We start from the raw sequence: 21,511 nt of genomic DNA, 5'->3' as shown, positions 1-21,511 counted from the left end.
AACTGATTGAAGGGTGCTTCTGTGTGCACGAGAAATTATTTTCACACATGAATTGAATTTGCCACCATAGACCACTACTAAGTCTTTAGGATGTGCTGAAGAAGACTTAATGGAGTGATTTGTCATTATGAATAGAAAAATCTTGGGCCAAAAATTAATGCAACTCTGAATGGAAAAAAATGTTATGACAGTACATTGCATAAGGGGGTTACAGTAAATGACATAATGAGTGTGTGCTGCAATCCATGTTAAAGGTGGACAAATGAAATATTACTTATTCACTCACTTATCATCTATACAGCCTTATCCTGGATACAGGGTCACCCTAGAGCCTATCTCAGGGCAAGAGGCGGGGCATACCCTCTATGGGGTGCCAGTCCATCACAGGACACACCTACACACACTGACACTACAGGAAATTTGGGAATGCCAATTAGCCTAATCTGCATGTTTTGGACTGTGGAAGGAAACCACCCAACCACAGGGAGAACATGCATGTGGGAATCGAACCCGGACCCTGGAGGTGCTAGGCGACGGTGCTAACCACTAAGCCACCGCACCGCCTTAAAAGAAATATTACCCAACCATAAATGCACATAACAATGAAGTAATGACAAAAGTTAAAGCATTGTAAAGTTTTGTATTATGCTTCAACTATGCATCATACATCAAACATTCATGTGCTAATATTTTTTTTCTTTGAACACATTCCAAAAAATTTGAATAGCTATTATTTATTCTTGTTTGTTCTTACTTCTTTTTGTTGTTACTATTATTTTTACATTGTCTCAATCATGATTCAACAAGTCTTTGCATCATGCAGGTGGTATTTACGTACTGTAGTAACCAGATCCAATATTGTCGTTTCTAGAATTTAATGAAAGACAACATCAAAGAAAGGAGTGAGTCTTTTATGTCTGTTAATGTTTGTTTTGTTTTCTTGTGTGCAGAATTGCAGCAGCTTGTACACCCTGCTTGTGAAGAGACTTGTGCTGAACTGGAGGCTTGCTTTAGTGAGTTGTGTCATGTCATGTCACCATGTAAGAGCCATGCCCACTTTTATAGACAGGGCGCTCAGCAAGCCTTATCACACACACACGAGACACCGGCGCGCGACTCTGCAACAGGTGAACTGCGTATTCACACGCGCTCTCTCTCATACACATACACACACGCGAGCGCGCGCGCGGTATCTATCATGGGGAATCAGCAGCAGTCATGCCGCATCATCGTGTCAGTTGCCATGTTATTACTGGCCACTGTTGGAATTCTTCTGCTCGCCATCAACACCGAGGACGTGAAGGAACCCGGAGACTACATGGTAACTCTCTCTCTCTCTCTTTAATCTCACTCTCGACAATGTGTCTACGTGACCTCTGAACGGCAATCTTTTAATCCTTAATGACCTTTCATTTATATTCATTTATATTCGTAATATGCCTAATATTACCTAATATCAAGCCCGACTTCATGTCACCCATGGATCAGTGATCGATTCAATTCATTCATCTGCGCGTATATTGGCACATTTACGGTACGGTAAGTGCAACCAATAGGAAACAGTACTAGATATACTGTATATTTGGGCGTTTTAACAAATTCCTACTTCATTTCATACTTTAATCATTTTATTATAATAATTTAATACATTTTAACTATTTTGAATCGTGTTGGATAATGCTTACTATATTGACAGATTGATAACACTAAATAGTGTGCTAATATTAAACTAAAATGTCCTCTGTCTTAAAGGATCCTGTAAATAAATCTTGTAAATAAATCTTGTAAATAATTTATGTCCAGTTTGAGCTTTTTAAAAAAAAAACTAAAATAATGTATATTTAAAAAAAACAAAAGCGTTTGTGTCCTACTTATTGTTTGTTCTACCGTAAGACCAGATATATATGCGCACTAACAATGTGTGTAACCAAACAGCTTTAATGTTTGTCAGAGACTAATAAATTAACAGATATAATTCATGATAATTAGGTAGGAGTATCTATTTAAGGCAGTACAGTAAATGTCTGCTTGTGGAAAAGTTTAAGAATTTCACCGCATATCACACTGTTTATGACTGTATATGTGACAAATAAAATTTGAAATGAATTTGAAGTGTAGTTTGTATGAAAAAGATATGTGAATGTACTCAAGGTGGAACGGTAGCTTAGTGGTTGGTAGTGTCGCTGTGCTCTTCGAGGGTCTGGGTTCGATTCCTACCTTCCATGTTCTCCCCTTGCTTGGTGGGTTTCCTCCATGTACTCCGGTTTCCTCCCACCGACATTCAAAGACATGCAGTTATGGTGTTCCAAATTTCCTGTAGTGTGTGAATGTTGACCAGAGTTCCTTCCACAGTCATAAAAAATGGGAATCAATACAATGATCACCTTCACGGTCCCCAGCTGGACTACAGAGGTTCCTAAAATTAATCATGTCAAATAAATTTGAAATTTAAATCCAATATTTGTAAAACTTATCAGAGTGATTTGATGTGATGATGTGATTTCCTCTTTATCTTTAAACCAGGCTGAAATAATACCACGCCCTATATGAAGCAATAAATATTAACTGGGAGTGAAAAGTTATTTGGCTATAACAGAAGCATAATTATTGTTATTAATGTAGGTTGAATCATAAGGAAATTAGTATTCACTGATGCGTCCCTATAAATTCAACAACACTGGGTGCCAGTTTTATCTATTTATTTCCTCGGCTTTCCTTCTCCGCTGTTATAATCGTCATCATTGTTAATCACAGTGGAAGCCATTGTGGAGAAATCTAATCAGGATGTGAATAAATGGGAGGGGGAGGTCTGACAAACTTAATTAAGACTTTAATACTATTCAAAGTAATTTGAAGACAGAAGCCTGAGCCGTGTCTTAAAGATGACACCCCTGAGTGAATTTAAAAGTAAAGACTTGAGTAAATAAGTTTCTCTAAGCATGCCTGAAAGAAAAACATCCCTACAGTGGGCCGCTCTTTGATGCTACATCAGGTTTTATTTATTCTTTACAAATTTATTTAGTGACAAATATGAGGAATTTTTAAAAAATATATAGTTATGCTAAACTGGCTACATAGTGGCATAGTGGTTAGCACTGTCGCCTTGCACCTTCAGGTTACGGGTTCGATTCCCACCTCAGGGTCTGTGTGCATGGAGTTCGCATGTTCTTCCCAAGCTTGTTGACAGTCCAAAGAGATGGAGATTAGGCTAACTGGCGTACTCAAATTGCCCATAGTGTGTAAGTGAGTGTGTGTGCCCTGTGATGGATTGGCACTCCATCCAGGGTGCACCGTGTCTTGTGCCCTAAGTCTCCTGCCATAGGCTCCAGGCCCCCCGTGACCCTGTATACAGGATAAAGCGGTATAGGCGATAAGTGAGTGTGAGTAAGCTACAGTATATTAAACTTAAAATGATTTTATCTATGGTTTAAATTTTGTTTCTATGTTATTTAGGTTAACTGTGTTTAGTCTTCCTTCCTCAGTGGTGAAGATGTAGTATCTTAAAAGAGTATTGGAAATTTAAAGAGATAGGGCAAGCACATTGAATGTGACTATGTAAGACACAATGAAGGTTGAAGGTCTTTAAAAAAAGCACTGTATTCAAAATGGCATCATGACACAATTCGCATTAACATGTATTATGTCATGTTTATCAAATACTTTGCGAATTTGCTCTGTTGAATATGGACACTGTGAATTTAGTATTAGATTATTTTAGGCAATAGTAACAGTAATGGCAAGGTAATAGTATTAGACACTGCCCAGGCAAAAAAAAAAAAAAGGCGCCGTTTTAATTTTCATAAGCAAATGTAAATGCAGCGAGAAGCTTTTCATTTCTTAAACCGCCATGTCGGAAGATGTTTCCCATGATGTAGCAAATGAGGATGCTGCTGCGGTTGTTACAACAAAAAAACAATGTATTGTATACAAGTTGTGAACCCCTGTTACTGAAGGCAAAGAAAACTGAAATTATTGGAATTGGATAAAGAATTGCCCAAATCATTATTGTGATTGGGAAAAAATAATCAAGGATGACTGTAATTGGAGATTACTTGAATGCTTGTAAAGTTGCGTTGTAAAAAAAAAAAAAAAAACTACAGTAACAACCAGAGCTATGTTATGTAATAGTGAACATATTTCCACATACACGAACTCAGAGGAGTGAGACTAAACAGTTGTATGCCCATAAGAAAACCACTTAGACTAAGACTTTAGTCTAAAATTTTATATAGAGTATAAAGAACGGATTTTGGAGCAATGGAGCATAGTCATTGTGAGGTTCATTCATGAATTGGCCATGAATCTTAATTTAGTGTTTCGTCTCTTCCATTATGGACCCAAAGCCTCAACCAGAAAAATGAATGCAACCCTGAATGTAAATAAATGTTATGACATTGCATTGCATAAGGGGATTAAAGTGAATGCCTTAATTAGTCTGTGCTGTAGGTGGTCAAATATTAAATATTTTAAAAATATATATATATCTTTTTGGCCTTACGGTGTGTATTCATTTACAGCAGTGACACGGCAATATAAATATGTAATACAGTACGTCAATACAGTACGATCAAAGTAACACTCATTATGGAACAAGTAAGCGTTATAAAAAAAACATTCATACGTACTGTACATATGGTGTTCCCTTCAATTTAAGTGGTTGTATGAATGCAAGGGATTAAATCAATGTCAACACCATGCTGTTTTTTTAGTGTGTCCATTCTTTGTTTGAAAAGAAGAAAAAAAAAATCCGCTTCATATTCTGCTTGACTGAGCGGAGGGAATGTGTTGCCTCTGGCTCTGGTGTGTGTAAAATCGCAGCTTTCTAAAGCATTGAATAATTAAACGAACTACTACAAAGTAAGCTACAAAGAAGCTTGAAGTCCTGCTGCATTTATTTGATTTATAGAAGGAGCCAGCATCAAATTAAAGCAGCGCCAATAACAGCGTGAGCAGGAGGGCGTGGTGCAAAGTGTTTTGCGAGAACGTAATCCGTGGTGACATATCTCATAAATCCCAGCCAGTTTGTTTTGATTTCTTGAGTCTTTATCTGTTGCTAGGGATGAGGAGAGATGAGCGATCGCACTCAAACAAACTGGAAAAAGATGGCACATCTCCAGCCCCCTGTAAAGAAGTGTAAACACTAGTGTGCATGGAGTCTTGCGTAGTGACTTACTGTAGGAGACAGGTGCCGATGATGATATACCGGTGATGCTGAATGCTGAGCGATCGAAACAGACGAGAGAGGAAATGAGGTTGCTGCTGAACTTGTTACATGAACCAATTTTTTAATTGTACCATTAGGCACTTTGCAGCTTGTCCCAAAAAACAAACAACAAAAATACAAAACATTTGTTTCCATTTATATCATTGAATCCACTTGATTTAGATCAATTTAATATGAAGGAACAAGAGGGTGGCTCAAGAATTTTGCACAGAAGTGACTTTGCTTTATTCCTAACACACTTTATAAAAAAACTTAAAAAAAAAAAAAAAAAGAAAAATTTGAGTTTATGACCTCTGAGGTTTGTTTTTCGAGAGTCCTCGGTTTTCTAATGCACCTGAGCAGGTGAACACAGGAGCTCGGTGAATACACGGCAGCTAGAGCGGGGCGCTACGCAAACTAAGGCCAAGGGTGGAGCGCAGCTGTATTGGGAACGTTGCCTACCCTGCATGTATTGTCTTGTACACTTGATCCTGCCACAGCAAGGAAAGAAAAACATGTGCTTCAGCCTTGCCCTTGAGGCAAATACGTTTTTTTTTTTTTCTCACACAACAAAAGCGAACAATAAATTAGGTCCGTTGTCTCATAAACTCCTTCAAAGAAAATTCAACCTTGGGTGAGTGTCTAAAACTGTCCAGATTGGTTTTCTCTCACTAAAGGTGCTCTAAATGTTCCTGTGCAGTAAATCTTTACAATGACAGGCGTAATTATCCTTACTTGTTTGACTTATGCCTTACCGAGACCTTATATGTGTGTTTTGCAGTATGGAATCGTCCTGGATGCTGGATCCTCCCATACAGCCATGTTTATCTACAAATGGCCTGCAGACAAACAGAACGATACTGGTATTGTCAGCCAGCACAGCGAGTGCCATGTGAAAGGTGAGTAAATGCAAGAGTGTGTGTGTATGTGTTTGCCTGTCCGGGCATGCATACTCTACATGTTTCTATATAAAATACACAAAAACTCTCATACAGTACAGAATGACATGTGAATTAATGATTCGACTTGTCATATCTACTATACAATACATGACATCAGATAAAATCAATCAAATTGATTAACTTGATTGAGTTGGCTTCAGCATAGCAGTTGAGTTGGCTACAGCGTATAAGGATGAGGATGCGGTAATGAAGCAATACAAGGAAGGTAGTGAGAAGAATATTTAATTGACATGTTGAGTTGTTGTTATTGGCGCCAATCAGGTATAGTGTTAATGTGGCTCTTAACCCTGAAATGCACATCTGATTTAATTAAGCAGCTAATTAACAATGACTCACGACTGTTTTTTGTTATTCTGCACAATTAAAAAGTCCCAGTTTGACTTAAACTTCCAATATATTTTTGTAATTTACATTTGGCAGCCGCCCTTACATTTTTATCTAATTAATCATCTGAGGGTTAAGGGTCTTGCTCAAGGGCCCAACAGGGACAACTTGGTGGTCGTGGGATTTGAACCTGGGACCTTCTGAACCAAAGTCCAATGCGTCAACCACTGAGCTACCCCTCAACTAGCTAATGCAGGGCAAATTGAGAGCATTATACAATATGATACTTGAGTGTTAACAAGTGCCATGGCAAGCATTGGCCTCATTCTCATCCTCATTTGGGTTTTAAGAGGAGATTGTGAAATTTTTTTGAATGATTGTCCCGTCAAAAATTGCACTCGAATTTATTACGCCTGGTTATTACTGCAATTAATATAATGGTAATCAAATCTAAAACCTTGCAGGCAAATTGTAATGCCATTCTTACTTAAATACAAAACTTTACTTCATTTCACTATAATGCCAAGGTCGCAGGTTCTATCCTCATACGGGCCAGCGCTATGATTTTGGGAGCAGTGATAGTTCTGAGAGTTAAGACACTGAGTTACTGATCGGAAGGTCAGCGGTTCAAGCCCCATCCTCACCTGGTTGCCAGTGTTGAGCCCTTGAGCAAGTCCTTAACCCTATCTGATCCAAGGGAGCTGTATCATGGCTGACCTTGCACTCTGACACCAGTTCTGCTGGGATGTGCGAAGAAAGAATTTCATATTTAGATCATAGTGGCACGTTTCCGTTTCCAACCAGGCTTAATTCCTGTCGCTGTGTGTGTGGAGTTTGCATGTTCTCCCCGTATTTGGTGGGTACTCAAGTTTTCTGCAGTCCAAAGATATGCAGGTTATTCTAATTGGCGTTTCCAAATTGCGAAGGCTTGGCATCCTAGGGTTAGGGTGTACCCTGCCTTGTGCCCAAGGTGTTCTGGGATAGACTCCAGGTCCGGTGACCCCGAATACAAGTGGTTTAGCAGATGAGTGAGTGACTACTGAATGAGTGGCATGTTTTCTCTTTCATACTCAGTCAAAGTTTACACAATGTTCTGAAAGCGTGTCTGGAGGTAATGAGGGTTTTCTTCTCAATGTTCCCAGAATGTGTGCACTTTAACAGGACCTACAGTAATGTTACGGAGAGCGATATCATTGGTACATTTCAGAACAAAAGTTAACCAAAGGTTTCTAATCAGTAGCAGTGAAAAACAAACAAACCACGTCTCAGGTGAAGCCTAATGGAAGTATAATAATCTATTATGGTTTGTTTCACTTCATACAGAAAAATTGTTGCTTAACACTTGGCAAGAATCCCAACAGATGTTTATTTTATAAGCTTCCTTCCTTAGCTTAGGTTGCATTCATGGGTCAGATAATTTAGATCATTTTCAGAGCTTTCACTTCATTTTATCAAGTTCTCCCTTACCCCATGTGCAGAGCTCCTTATTGACACCCACCACTTTCAGTTCAGGTTCCCCATCAAACGGGGTCACAGAGATGGCACGAACACATGGCAAGTGCATATGTATTCTGATTACAGTTGCTAGGAGACTGTCTGACGGTCTGAGGAAGCATCTGGCATATCAAAACCAACCGTCGTTCCCTTTATCAGTGCATCCGCTCTCTTCTGTGGAAAGGGAAGTCCTTAATTTGAATCATGAAATCTAAATGAAGTAGTCAGTTGATGCTTTTCTTCTTTTATTTGTAGGAGGTGGAATATCGAGTTATATGGGTAAAAGAGGAGAAGCTGCTCGGAGCCTGGAGTTGTGCATGGAGAAGGCTATGCGGGACATTCCCAAGGCAAGGCATCCGGTCACACCTTTGTATCTTGGAGCCACCGCTGGCATGAGACTACTGAAGTGAGTCACACATTTCACAGGACCTGATCAGGGCATTTCCAGAAAAAAAACTGCTTCACAGTTCTAAAATCATGCTGGGTTTCAGTAAAAGATCAGGTGTTAAGGTTGTTGTTGTACTCTGCAGCATTTCTAATCCCAAAGAGTCAGATGGGATTTTAAAGGAAGTAGAAGAAAAGCTGAAGAGCTATCCGTTTCGCTTCAAAGGGGCCACCATACTGACGGGGCAGGAGGAAGGAGCGTATGGCTGGGTCACCGTCAACTACCTGTTAGAGAACTTTATTAAGGTAATAACAATAAAAATAAATCATCATCATCATCCTCAGTCATCCCAACATCTTGATTTTGGGTTCATACATGAAATGCAGGTCAAAGTGCTTTTCAGGAAAAAAGTCAATTTAGGAATTTAGAAAGCGTCATATCTGACTGCTTGGTCGTACCTGCGTCCTCCTCATGTGTGACTTTTTGGTGTCTCCCATGATGCCAGTTTCAATGCCAACCAAATTTTTTTGCCGTTGTGGTTAGCACCGTCGCCTTTCACCTCCAGGGTCCGGGTTTGATTCCCGCCTCGGGGTCTGTGTGCATCGAGTTTGCATGTTCTCCAAGTGCTTGGTGGGTTTCTTCTGGGCACTTCGGTTTCCGCCAACATTTCGAAGACATGCAGATTAGGCTAATTGGCCTCTCCAAATTGACATTACCGTATGAATGCTGACGGAGAAATGTCCTACCACGGCTACCATTGAATAAATACAACAGTAATCAATTGGTTTTCACCGTCCACTATTGGACTACAGAGGTTCCTAGATGGATGGATGAATGTATGGAATTATATTTGTATATATATACATTTAGACTACATTGTCTATATTCATATTTTTGTGACTTTCCTAATACTGTACTATTATGCTAATATTTTAACTATATTCCTCATAATCCTGTAATTAATGTACAGTCTGTTATAATGCTTTCTGGCCTTTTTCTCTCACCAGTATGGGTTTGTAGGCCACTGGCTGTCTCCTGGCAAAGAGACAGTCGGCGCACTAGATTTCGGTGGTGCTTCCACTCAGATTACATTTGAAACGAAGGAAAACGTGGAGGACAAGAAGAACCTGATGACGCTGCAGCTGTATGGAAGGAACTACAGCATCTACACTCAAAGCTTCCTGTGCTACGGCAGGGACCAGATGTTACGCAAGCTGCTGGCTCACCTGGTTCAGGTACAGTAATTACTAGTTATTCTGAAATCACATTTCTATTGCTTCTAAGGAGTACTGGGATCATAGTCCATGACAACATTCAGCTTTGAATATTTTAGTGAAATCAATAAAGTAAAATTGCGTTCCCATAGTAGTTCCTCTCATCTTAATAAACCCATATTGTAGTCTGGAAATTTCTGGACATTTTTAATTGGACTCCTTTCGATAAAATCTTTATTACTTGACTCATAACATTGATTGGTATATGATTTTCACGATTAATAGCTCCAGAGCTTTTATTATTATGAATACCGATTTCAGGCGATCCTCAGGCAATACCCTAGACTCATATCCACCAATAAAAAGCACAAAAATACTGTCTATGCTCTCATCTTTTAAGGCTTTACCATTTGTCACTGCTTCATTTATTTCGTCTTTAGCGTAAGTACGTGTCATTGGCAGTGTAACGGTTTGCTATTTAGTTGTTACGTTTGCTCTTGTCTAAGGGAGATAGAAAGCCGACATAATAATAAAAAAAAAGAAAAACACGGAAGGTTATTATATTGATCACTGATTACTATTTGGGGAGACACTTATGAACAAGAATGAGACAAACTTGAGAGTAACACTGAGTTTTAGTAAACTTTAGTAATTTAAAGCACCAAAACACACACCCAATTGCTTTATGGTTACAGTGGAAACCAGGTTAAACTTTAGGTAGATATCCAACTACTGCAAAACTTTCATTAAATTCTGTCAAGCGGTCAATTTAAGACACGCCCACAGTTTGATGAGTGCGCAGTACAGTTTGAGTTTATATGATCTCCCTGTATTTAGTGGGTTTTCTTCTGGGTACTTCGATTTCCTTCCACAGTCCAAAGACGTGCAGATTAGATTGCCGTTCCCAAGCTCCAGGCCACCGCCACCCTGTATACAGGGCTATGCGGTATAGACAGTGAGTGAGCGATTACTACTGTATGATGCCAATTGATGGCGAACCACAGTCTACTCCTGAATAGGGTTTGTCTATTAGTCTGTAATATTATTTCTACAGCGTGCGCTGATGGTAATTTGATCTATTTGATTCCTTGTTCTCTTGTCTTTAGGGCTAATCCAAGTACACAGTCTATGAGATGGGTTTATGCCAAGTATTGGTGACCACTTGGTTTTTATCTGACACAGCATTTAGTAAATCTTTCACAATTTACATTTTTTTACTCAAATCCAAAAGGTTGTATAAAGGCCCTATTATAGACACCCTTACTATTATTACTTAATGCACTTTGGATGTACTGGTGGAGGGAATCTATCGAGAAAAATCACAATAATTAAAATTTAATCTCTTACTGATTCTCGCTGAATGCCACTCAAAACTTTTAGCCTGGGCTCCTGAGTGCTATAAAAAAGAATAAAGAAGATCGGTTAAGCCCTTAGAGAGCTTTGAGGGTTTGTTTCAGACTTAAAACTTTCCCATAGGAAATAGTTCCTTTGGAAAAACTGCCATTTACAGAAGCCCCCTATTTTGGACACCCCACAAATTTCTCAAACAAAACATTAAGCATCAACAGTTTCTAAGATATTCCCCCTTCAGAAGCAAACCTATGCATTTCCATAAAACTTGAGCTATTCAATTATATAACCTGTGTCTGTGAGACAGGGCGAGAGAGATCATGTTACTGTACATTGTCTGAGTGTTAGTGAAACACACATACAGTACAGGGATGTTGCTAGGACGACCTCCCCCTTCACGTACACTTCGCACATTGAGGATCCATCAGCCAGAATTCATATATAAGGAAATGGAGGAAGGGGAGATTATTGAGCTGTTGTTTAATCTTTTTAATCATGCAAGTCTGGTTATTGATTATTTTTTTTCCAGTTTAGTTGGCACGGTGGCATAGGGGTTAGCACCGTCACCTTGCACCTCGGGGTTCAAGTTCGAACCTCGTGTGCATGAAGTTTGCTTGTCCTTCCTGTGCTTGCTGGGTTTCCTCCAGGTACTCCAGTTTTCTCCCATACTCCAAAGACATGCAGATTAGGCTGATTGGCATTACCAAATTGCCCATATTGTGTAAATAAGAATGTGAATGTGCCCTGCGATGGATTAACACTTTATCCAGGGTGTACCCTACCTCGTGCCCTAAGTCTCCTGGGAAAGGCTCCAGGCCCCCCGCGAGCGACTCTGTATACACATTAAAGCGGTATAGACGATGAGTGAGTGAAATTTGAAAAACATGAATCCTTCTGATCTAATTGCTGACATAAAAAATGTGTCCATTTATTCCAAATTCTCCTCAGTCAGTGAAATGCTGGACTACTTTAATAATGGCCTTCAGAATATCCTTGAGGCCCAACCTCCTGTTAGATCACATGTGGTCACTTTTTTCAAAATCTGAAAAAGCCAGTGAGCTTCATCAAATGAAAACAGCTGGGTGTGCCCTGGAACCGCGCTCTGTTTTGACTAATCTAACACTCCATTAAAAGGCTTATGGAGAGCATAAAAAAAACTGCCTTTTGATGGCCGATGACCAGGGCTCTCCATCACTTCTTATCCTCCTGGATCTCACAGCTGTGTTCCTTGACCATAAAATTCTCCTCCACCGTCTACAGCATATAATTGGATTTTCTGCCACTGCTCTAAGGTAGTTTGAGTCCTATCTGACAAATAGAGCTCCCAAATCACGGCCTCACTTGGTCAACTAAGACCAACCCTTTACAACATCTACATGCTCCAATTGGGCCACGTCATTGGCAAGCATGAAGTCTAATTCCATTGCTATTCAGATGATACTCAGATCAATGTGAGATTGAACCCGACCTCTCTGTCACTTCCATAACCTCTCACTTGTTGCCTGAAGGTGATTAAGGCGTGGATGTCAGAGAACTTCCTTCAGTTGAACAGCACCAAAACTGAAGCCCTTCTAATTGGTACCCCACACCAGCTCTGTTCTGATCTTCTCCAATTACTGTACATGTATTTCCTTTCCTGGCCACACCATCAATCTCTCAAACTCTGTTAAAATCCTAGGGATTAAGTTTGACCCCCGCCTGTCATTTGAATCATACAGTATGTCCACCATCTCTGTAAAACCGCATTCTTTCATCTCAGAAACATAGCCAAACTCTCGCCTTTTCCTCTCCCTCTGTGCCGCTGAAAGGCTGGTCCACGCCTTTGTCTATTCCATTACGAGGGTGCGGAAATATGAGCACATCACTCCAACCCTCTGGACACTCCACTGGCTCCCCATCCACTTCTGTATCGAATATAAACTCTGCCTCCTTACCCACCAGTGCATCCATAAAAAATGCTGCATACTATCTTAAAGAACTCTCCACTCCACAATCTACAACAAGACAACTCAGCTCCACAAATACTGTAGTTTAAAGCGAGTGTTAAGCATACTGTAGTTAGTTTATGTAATTATTTAACCCATTACTTACTCAACCTCTGAGTCAGGTCTATTTAGGATTTTTTTTTTTTGTGTTTTAAAAGTATGCAACTTCTTTACATGATACAATAAAAGCCTTTGAGCCTCTGAGGTTAGTCACATTTCAGCGGAACATTTTGTCCTATTTGTACAAGGCTGAGCGTGTACGGAGTCGTCAAAGCCTGAGATGGAGATTACCTTCTAAACATTTTAAATAAAGCTCTTTATTGTCGTATAATGCGGAAATAATCTCAATACACTTATCTAACCTACAGTACATGTGTATGTAGTCTTTTGTTTGAAGTTAGATTTTTTTTTTTCCTCTACGGGGCATTAACTGTTGTGTTGTTGTATAAACCTTGAGGATAAATGTAGACATCAGGTGACAATTGTATTGTGCACAACAGTGTCATGTTGTGGTTTCTTGTTTTGCCGGATCTCGCAGCTATCCCACAGAAAGTCTGTTTTGTGCCATTGTGGGTTTTTTTTCTTTTCCTTTTTTTTTTTGACTGCAAAAAAAGTTGTGTTTGAAGCAAGACAACCTAGACGTGCAGTTTATCAGTGGAGATATGATCTCCAAATCATGCAAAACCATTTGAACTAGCCTTTCAAACCAAACCAATGTAATCACACTACCGTTGAAACCGAGGTGTCCAGTGTGTTGCAAGAAAGATTTAAATGCTGTACAGTATATATGTTACCAGAAACAGAGCAAGTAAAGGACGTGTGTGCATGCATCGTCACACATTTAATCTCTATTTTAACTGATAGAACCATTACAGAATTTTGGGTTAGTACAGAGGAGTAAAAAAGTATGGTCTTAAGTTTTTTTTTCCCTTTTTTTTTGCTCTTGCTGCTTTATTTATAAACTGTTTATACGATTTTTTTGGGGGATTCATAAAGGACTCTATCTATCCATCTATCCATATTATAATAATATAAAACACTTTTAAATTCCAAACAGTTACTACGTTCCATGCCTTTCCATTTGTACAATAAAATATATTTACTGTCCATTTTTTTAGGAACCTATACTTCTGGATGTTCATGCATTTGTCCAAGCTGCAAATAATTTAGTACAAGTGCAATGCAAAAAACTTTTAGACACAGGTCAAGAATTCATTTCACGCAGAAACATAATTAAATGATAAAAAATTATTAAATGTCCTAATTTGGTTAGCTTGCTCCTATTTTTGGCTAACAGAAGAGGAACCTAATGTGGTCTCTAGTTGTCCTCAAGGTCAGACATCAAGGTTGTGTGCTTTGAGATGCTTTTCTGCTTATCATGGATGTAAAGAGCGGGTATTGTGTAAACTTTAGATATTGCTTTGTGTGTGTGACAATCCCAGAAGATCAAATAGTCATTACGCTTGTATAAGGTGATTCTCTCTCTCTCTCTCTCTCTCTCTCTCTTTGTGTCTCTCAGTCTCAGGGCACAGACGGACCCATAACCCATCCTTGCTATCCAGCGGGTCACAATGTATCCCAGTCACTGAACAGTTTGTTCGATTCTCCGTGCACGGCACCCAACAAACCCACTCCCTTCAATGGTGACCAGCAGCTTCAGATCATAGGCTCAGGGAACCACCAGCACTGCCTGGGGAACATGTCTCAGATCTTCTCTTTCACATCCTGCTCCTACTCCAAGTGCTCCTTCAATGGTGTCTTCCAGCCCAACGTTACTGGCAAATTTATGGTAGGGCTGTGTTTCATTTTCTTAGGATTGTTTTGTCAGATGCTTTTCGAAAGTAGTTCACATGTTAAAACAGGAACAAATACGGTTCAGTGAAAAGACCCAGATGGTGTATTATATTTGTCATCAAATGAAGCAGCGGGCACTTTGTGAATGAACATGCTCCAAATGAATTGAAAAAACACACTAGGTCTTGTAACGGCTTGTTTTTTTTTTTTTGTAGCTGTCACCAAACTGTAATTGTGAAAAATGTCAAACAGACTTGGTAACAATAGCTGGCATTGAATGTACAGTAGTTGCTTAAAATTGTATAAAATTCTAGCAGTCCTTGTACAGACTGTACGCTTTAGAGTGTGTTTCAATTAAATATGTTGTTGGTATTTAACCAAACCCTTATCTGGAAACCAGGTCACTTGTAGATCTTGATCACATGGCAGCTGTAAAACGACTTTTGCCACCTAAACCACAGTGTCAAGTATGTGAGCTTTTTTTGGTACGTCAGGTTTTTCCACAGTTTGTAGTTACTGTAAAGCTCAGAGCATTTTAGCCATTATTTGTTTTGCTGTTTTTTTTTGTTTTTTTTAATAGACAAATGTAGTGCTCAGGATTGTGCAGTATAAAGTGACGTAATCTTTTTTCAGCACAAAATGGAAACTGAATTTGATTGCATTTTAACCAACTACTACTAACAAATAAAAAAAATGGGTCACATACAGTAAGCAAAGAAATAACACAGGTATACATGACCAGCTGTTTTATGGTCCTTTTTCATGTCTTTCTCACTCACACATCTTCGACACTGCTTTATCCTGTATTCAGGGTCACGGGGACCTGGAGCCTATCCCAGGAGTCAATCCATCGCAGGGCACACACACACTCTCATACTATGGGCAATTTAGGAACGGCAATTAGCCTAATCTACATGTCTTTGCACTGTGGGAGGAAACCCACCAAGCATGGGGAGAACATGCAAACTCCATGCACACAGAGCCATGAATCCAGCCTGGCCGGGAACCAAACCCGGACCCTGGAGGTGCAAGGCGACAGTGCTAACCACTACACCACCGTGCCACCTTTGGTTGCTTCTATGACTAATAATAATAATAATTACATTTTAAAAGAATAACTACATGAAAAATTACACAGATTGGTATTTAGTATCATTATTATTATTAATAATAATAATAATAATATGCTCATCTTGAGAGTTGTACATATAAGATAAGAACAGCTGACCATGTGTACCTGTGTTATTTCTTTGCTTACTGTATGTGACCCATTTATTTTTATTTATTTATTTATTTTTACAGTTTTTCAGCTTTATAGTAACTACAAACTGTGGAAAAACCTGACGTACCGAAAAAAGCTCACATACTTGACACTGTGGTTTAAGTGGCAAAAGTTGTTTTACAGCTGCCATGATCTACAAGTGACCTAATAATAATAATAATTACATTTTAAAAGAATAATTACATAAAACAATTACCCAGATTGGTATTTAACAAAAATAATAATATGCTCATCTTAAGAGTTGTTCATATAAGATAAGATAAGATAAGTTATACCTTTATTCGTCCCACAGTGGGGAAAGTTCTATGTTATACCAGCAAAGAACAATGTGCAAACATAAAGTAGTGACAGTACTTTTACAAAAAAAGAGAAACATAAAGATCATCAAAAACAAATATTTACAGTGTATAAATACAAGAGAAAGGAAAAATGACAATGTGCGATAACTGGTTCACTGGGAACCAGGGAGAAAAGAAGGGAGAAAAGACCTCCGATATCGCTGTTCAGCGATGAAACTGTTTCATGATGTGAGTCATTCTCCAGCGATGATGATAGCTTAGCTACAATCCTCTTGTCTCCCACCTCCTATACAGTGTTTAGTCTTTTCCTTTCTGTAGTAATGATGCCGCTGCACCAGCAAACAACTTTGTAGAAGATGGCTGATGCCACCACAGAGTCAAGAAAGGTCTTCAGTAGTGCTCCCTGCGCTCCAAAATACTTCTCAGTAGAAAGAGTCCGCTCTGACCTTTTCAATAAATTGCACCCACGTTGTCTGACTAGTGTTGTCAGTTTGCTGTTTAGATGAACATCCAGGTATATATAAGAGTCCACTCTCTCAATGTCCTTTCCCTGAATGTTCACTGGTGATAGTGAAGTAATGTATGCCTGCGGAAGTCCACCAGTTCTTTGGTCTTCACCCGCATTTTTATGGAGGAAGTTCCATTGGCACCAGTCCACAGAGTAGTCAGAGGACATCGTCAGTCGATAGGTTGCTGAGCCGAATTTGACGTCCACAGTGTAGACATAAAGAGGAACGGTGGAACGAAATATTCCCGGTGGGGCTCCAATGTTGCAGACACGTCAGACTCACAGTCTTGAGTCCTCATATACTGTGGTCGGTTTGTGAGATAATTTAGTATCCATGAAGACAGATGATGGTCCACTTCCATGTACTCCAGCCTATCCTTCATATGTGCAGGTTGGATGGTGTTAAAAGCACTAGAGAAAGTCAAAGAACATGACTCTCACAATGATCCCAGCCTGGTCCAGGTGTGTTAAAGGCCAATTAAGAAGGAAGATTAGAGTCCAATGCCAGTCCGGTAGGCAAACTGTAGTGGGTTTAGAAGATTGATGGAATTACCAGAGGTCGGAGATTGGTAAGCAACATTGGTGGTGGTTAAATTTACACTTTATAAAAGTTTAATAACTTTCTTTCGACCTGTTATACCTGAAAACCCAAATAAGACAGTTTGAAGATTGAAGCCTCTCCATATGAGCACTTTTTTTTAATCATCATTGTCTTACACTATGCTGAGTTATCAGCACAGATCTGGACCACTTGAGTTATAAGGGTTTTAAACCCTTGCTTTATAATGATGGTTGATATTAAACTCAGGTCCAGGTGTTCATTGTTTATCAGCAGCAGAGAGGTATAGTAAACTAAACAATATGCTTTTTATTCCTTTCAAACCTTTTCCATTTGTCTCCTGCTCTTTGTTTTTGATCCTTTTTTCTTTTACATTTTTTTGTTCATATACAGTATACTGTACTTGGACTGTATACTTGCATTGTTTAGTAGTTAGTACATGTCACTCAAATTTTTTTGGCTCCTGGGTTCGATTAGGGAACCGCCCCTAACCACAGGAGGCAGTTGTGCACATCAGCGCTAGTCCCAAACCTGGATAGATTAGGAAGGGTTGCATCAGGTAGGGTCTCCATCATATAAACCTATGCCTCATCAAATATGGGAAATAAGTAGCAGCTCAAACGGTTAAGGCTGTACTGTAGGTTAGTGGGCTGCTGATCGGAAGGAACTTAACGCTATCTGCTCTAGGGGAGCTGTATCCTGGCTGACCCTGCACTCTGACCCCAGATTCCTAACCGCGACATGTGAAAAAATTAATTTCACTCACAAATAATTGAATTTTATTCTTAAATATATCAATAATCGTGACCCCTTCCGCCCCTGGTGCCCTGCATCTTGTAGCTGCGGGCCTCTGTCTTTCTCATGCCGGTGACTGATGACAGTTCGACTTGATGCCCAAAAAGACGTTCTTGGACCCAGCCGATGCAAGCAGTTTTTCCGTGATGACTTGTGACTGAAGTCGCTCAATGGTATAAAACTGAAATTCCCATAAACAGGATTGTAGCCAAGCCTCAATCAACGAAAATGGACTTTATATCGGCTTTCCAGGTCAATTGACCTTTAAACCTCATAGCACACAGATTGTTTTATGGCCAAACTATGTGATCTCACCCAAACGGAGATGCGTTCCCTGTTGAGTCTGGTTCCTCTTATAGTTTCTTAGTCATCTCAGGGAGCTTTTCCTTTGCCACCTTCGCCCTGGGCTTGCTCATCAGGAACAAAACTGATTGTATGTGTTTTCCCTTATTAATTAATAACCTTGATATTTTTACTTCTTTGAAGCTGCTTTGAGAAGAATGGACATTGTTAAAAGCACTATGCGAATAAAATTGAATGGAAATGAATTGAAATGAGAGGAAAACCTTCTTTTTGTAATTATTTCATTTCTGAATGATGGTTTTCACAGATCGTATTGCTGAAAGGTTAATAACTCGCTCGTAACTCGTTGCTTTACAGCAAACCGCCGAAGTGCCTGGTCCTGTTTCGACTAAATCGGCTTGTGTACACAGTTTCGGCCCACATTCAAATAAATTAAGTAAAGCAGCATGCAAACTTCCTAAAAATGACTTGACCGAGACTCTGTAGCTGTAAGATGTAAGTCAGGGTTATACACAGTTTTACTTTTTTTCATTCTCTCATACCACATATCTCTTTCTCTCTCTCTCTCTCTCACAGGCATTTTCTGCATTCTACTACAATTACGACTTCCTCCAGCAGGCCACGAAAATCACCGTCACTTCCCCCAAGCACCTAGAGGAGGCAGCCATCACCGTCTGCAACATGAGCTTCCAGGAGGTTCGAACCCTGCTGTGCTAATTCTGAGCTCGCTATTTATTCTGAGCTGTCCATGAACATGGAGTATTTCAAGTCTGCGCTTCTTAGCCCTCCTAAAGGAGTGCAAGCTGAAGTCTAACATACTCTATATATAGATTATATTAAACTATGAGCACTTTATACACAGAATTTCTCATCAGCCTGTATGTTTGGTGTGTAAACACTTTAATGATGCAGCTGCACTTGCACTCTAGGATTTCTATTGTTGTACGCTGTGATATTTACATGTCCACCCAAACAGAAAAATAGCTGCAAATATCATGCAAATATGCAAAAGTTCTTCTTTTTTTGAATGTAGGTCACATTTTAAATCGAATTTTTTTGGTGTGTAAGGAAAGTGTGTTAAAGGAGGTTTTAATATTGGAAATGCATTTACACACTTCTTATGAGTTAAAAAAAAGTGACCAGGTAGCATGTGTGCCTCATTATCAACATTTTTGCTTGAGGTTCTTCTGCATTAAATGCATGATTATTTTTTTCTTTTTTTTTCTTATTTCAATTCAAATCTTATCTTCATCTTAAGGTTCAAAGAATAACACGCATTCTGAAAGTTAAAATGCTAGTCAAAAGCCGTTCGAGTCAAACCGGGACTTTTGATGAATGGAATGCCTGATTTTTGAAAAAAAACGACTCATAACTTGTTCCTAACTTGTGTTAGAGATGCATCTGTCTGTGTGAACTGTACACACAATCATTCACAAACACATTACAGGGACTCGGCTGAAAGTTATTACCACATTCCCCAATACAGTCCTGACCTCGCTCAGAGCCATTTCTACATGAAATGTTTGGGCCGTGAAAGGAGTTCCTGGGAGCCAGCATTTCAGATGTGAAGCTGGCAATCTGATCATGACTCTGGCGTACTGAGAAAACTTGATGGCATCCAAGTACTAGTCTAAGCAGGGATAAGTACATTAGTGTAGCACGGAATTATATAGAGAAATAAAGATTAGAAGAGTAGTTTTTACTCTCCTATCTGCGTTATGTTATTCTGCACAAAAAAAGTCCTGCTTTGACTTGAACACCCTTCGTATGTCTAATTTCTTTTCCGTTGTACACCATTTAAAATGTGACCTACAGTCAGTTCAGCAAAAACATTTGCATTTCTTGCATAAGATTTGCAAGTTCACTTTTCTGTATAACGCAAAAACAATGTCAAGTCTTCTGTACAGTCTGTATGCTTTTGGAATAAATTACCAAAAAAAACGCATTTTATTTTTTGTATATATTATACAGTTACAGAAACATCAGAAGCTGTAGCTTACAGTATGTACTAGTCACCTGGTTAAGCATGCATTTAGACTTTTCTTTATCTACGCACTGCGCTGTCTTTCTTTATTAAAGATGCTGAAAGAAGTTCCGGATCAGATGAGCCGACTACAAGACTACTGCGCATCCACAGTCTTCATGCAAGTGCTTTTTCTGAATGGTTACGGGTTTGATCTGAACTCCTTCTCCCGCATTTCCTTCCAGAAGAAAGTAAGCTCTGAGCACCGCACAGCATCTATTAATCAACTGTCATATACAATATCAATAACAAACTTCTATTGTGGATCAGTTTCGATTCTTATTGTGTCTCGCTGTGTTTGTAGGCAGGAGACACCTCCATTGGTTGGGCTCTTGGGTACATCCTGAACCTGAGCAGCCTCGTGCCATCTCAGAGCATTTCTCTGAGAAAGGCCCTCTGTCCAGGAGCCTGGAGCATGCTGGTCATCCTCTTCACTTTCCTGCTCCTCGTAGCCATCGTGTCTCTGGTGGTGGCCATGTGTCGTAAGAAGAAAGGAAACAATAACGTGCTATGATTATGATTGTTTGCAGTTTCTTTTTTTAATGCACTGAATAAACAGGATGGTGGCAAAGGGCTGTTAATGACATCTGAAGTGAAATCCTGATTTCTGTAGGTCAGGCAAGGCGAATAAAATGTACAGTACACTGGTATTTTAGGAGGTTTAAATAAAGGTAGGAGAAATGATCAGTACAAATTAGAGCTGTGGGGAAATAAAAAGGTCAGAGGTGTCATAAAGAAAAAAAACATTCCTTTTTTAGAATTATTTAGGATTTTTGTACATTTCGGGTTATTTCTATGTAGCGTCTTTGATAAAGATTTGAATTAAGTAACTGTTCTAAAATAAATGTTTTGATGTAAAGATTCTTTTTTATGCTGAACTACTGTATGACATTAAAGAATAGTTATTTTCATTTCTGTGCTCTATATTTGATTAATAAAAGCTTTTTATATATGTGTCATTTTTTTCTACACTTTAATTATATTATTTACAAATGCCAAAACCTGGGTAATGAACGAATTTAGGTGGCTCT

The 21,511-nt window shown here is 39.2% G+C and overlaps 1 protein-coding gene across 1 annotated transcript; it reads left to right on the top strand.

The window, feature by feature from the left end:
* Positions 1 to 1,107: 1,107 nt before the first annotated feature.
* LOC128509388 (ectonucleoside triphosphate diphosphohydrolase 2-like) lies at positions 1,108 to 21,390 on the top strand. The gene is made up of 9 exons (XM_053481109.1): positions 1,108 to 1,321; positions 5,985 to 6,102; positions 8,239 to 8,389; positions 8,514 to 8,673; positions 9,376 to 9,603; positions 14,437 to 14,706; positions 19,034 to 19,153; positions 20,537 to 20,671; positions 20,785 to 21,390. The coding sequence occupies exons 1-9, from the start codon at positions 1,199 to 1,201 to the stop codon at positions 20,992 to 20,994; spliced, it is 1,515 nt and encodes a 504-aa protein (XP_053337084.1). The 5' UTR covers positions 1,108 to 1,198; the 3' UTR covers positions 20,995 to 21,390.
* Positions 21,391 to 21,511: the final 121 nt, after the last annotated feature.

This window comes from Clarias gariepinus, chromosome 21 (assembly GCF_024256425.1).
Source record: "Clarias gariepinus isolate MV-2021 ecotype Netherlands chromosome 21, CGAR_prim_01v2, whole genome shotgun sequence".
In the NCBI taxonomy this organism is placed as follows: domain Eukaryota; kingdom Metazoa; phylum Chordata; class Actinopteri; order Siluriformes; family Clariidae; genus Clarias; species Clarias gariepinus.
Note: the sequence above shows the minus strand (reverse complement) of the source record. Positions and strands in the feature narration are given on the sequence as shown.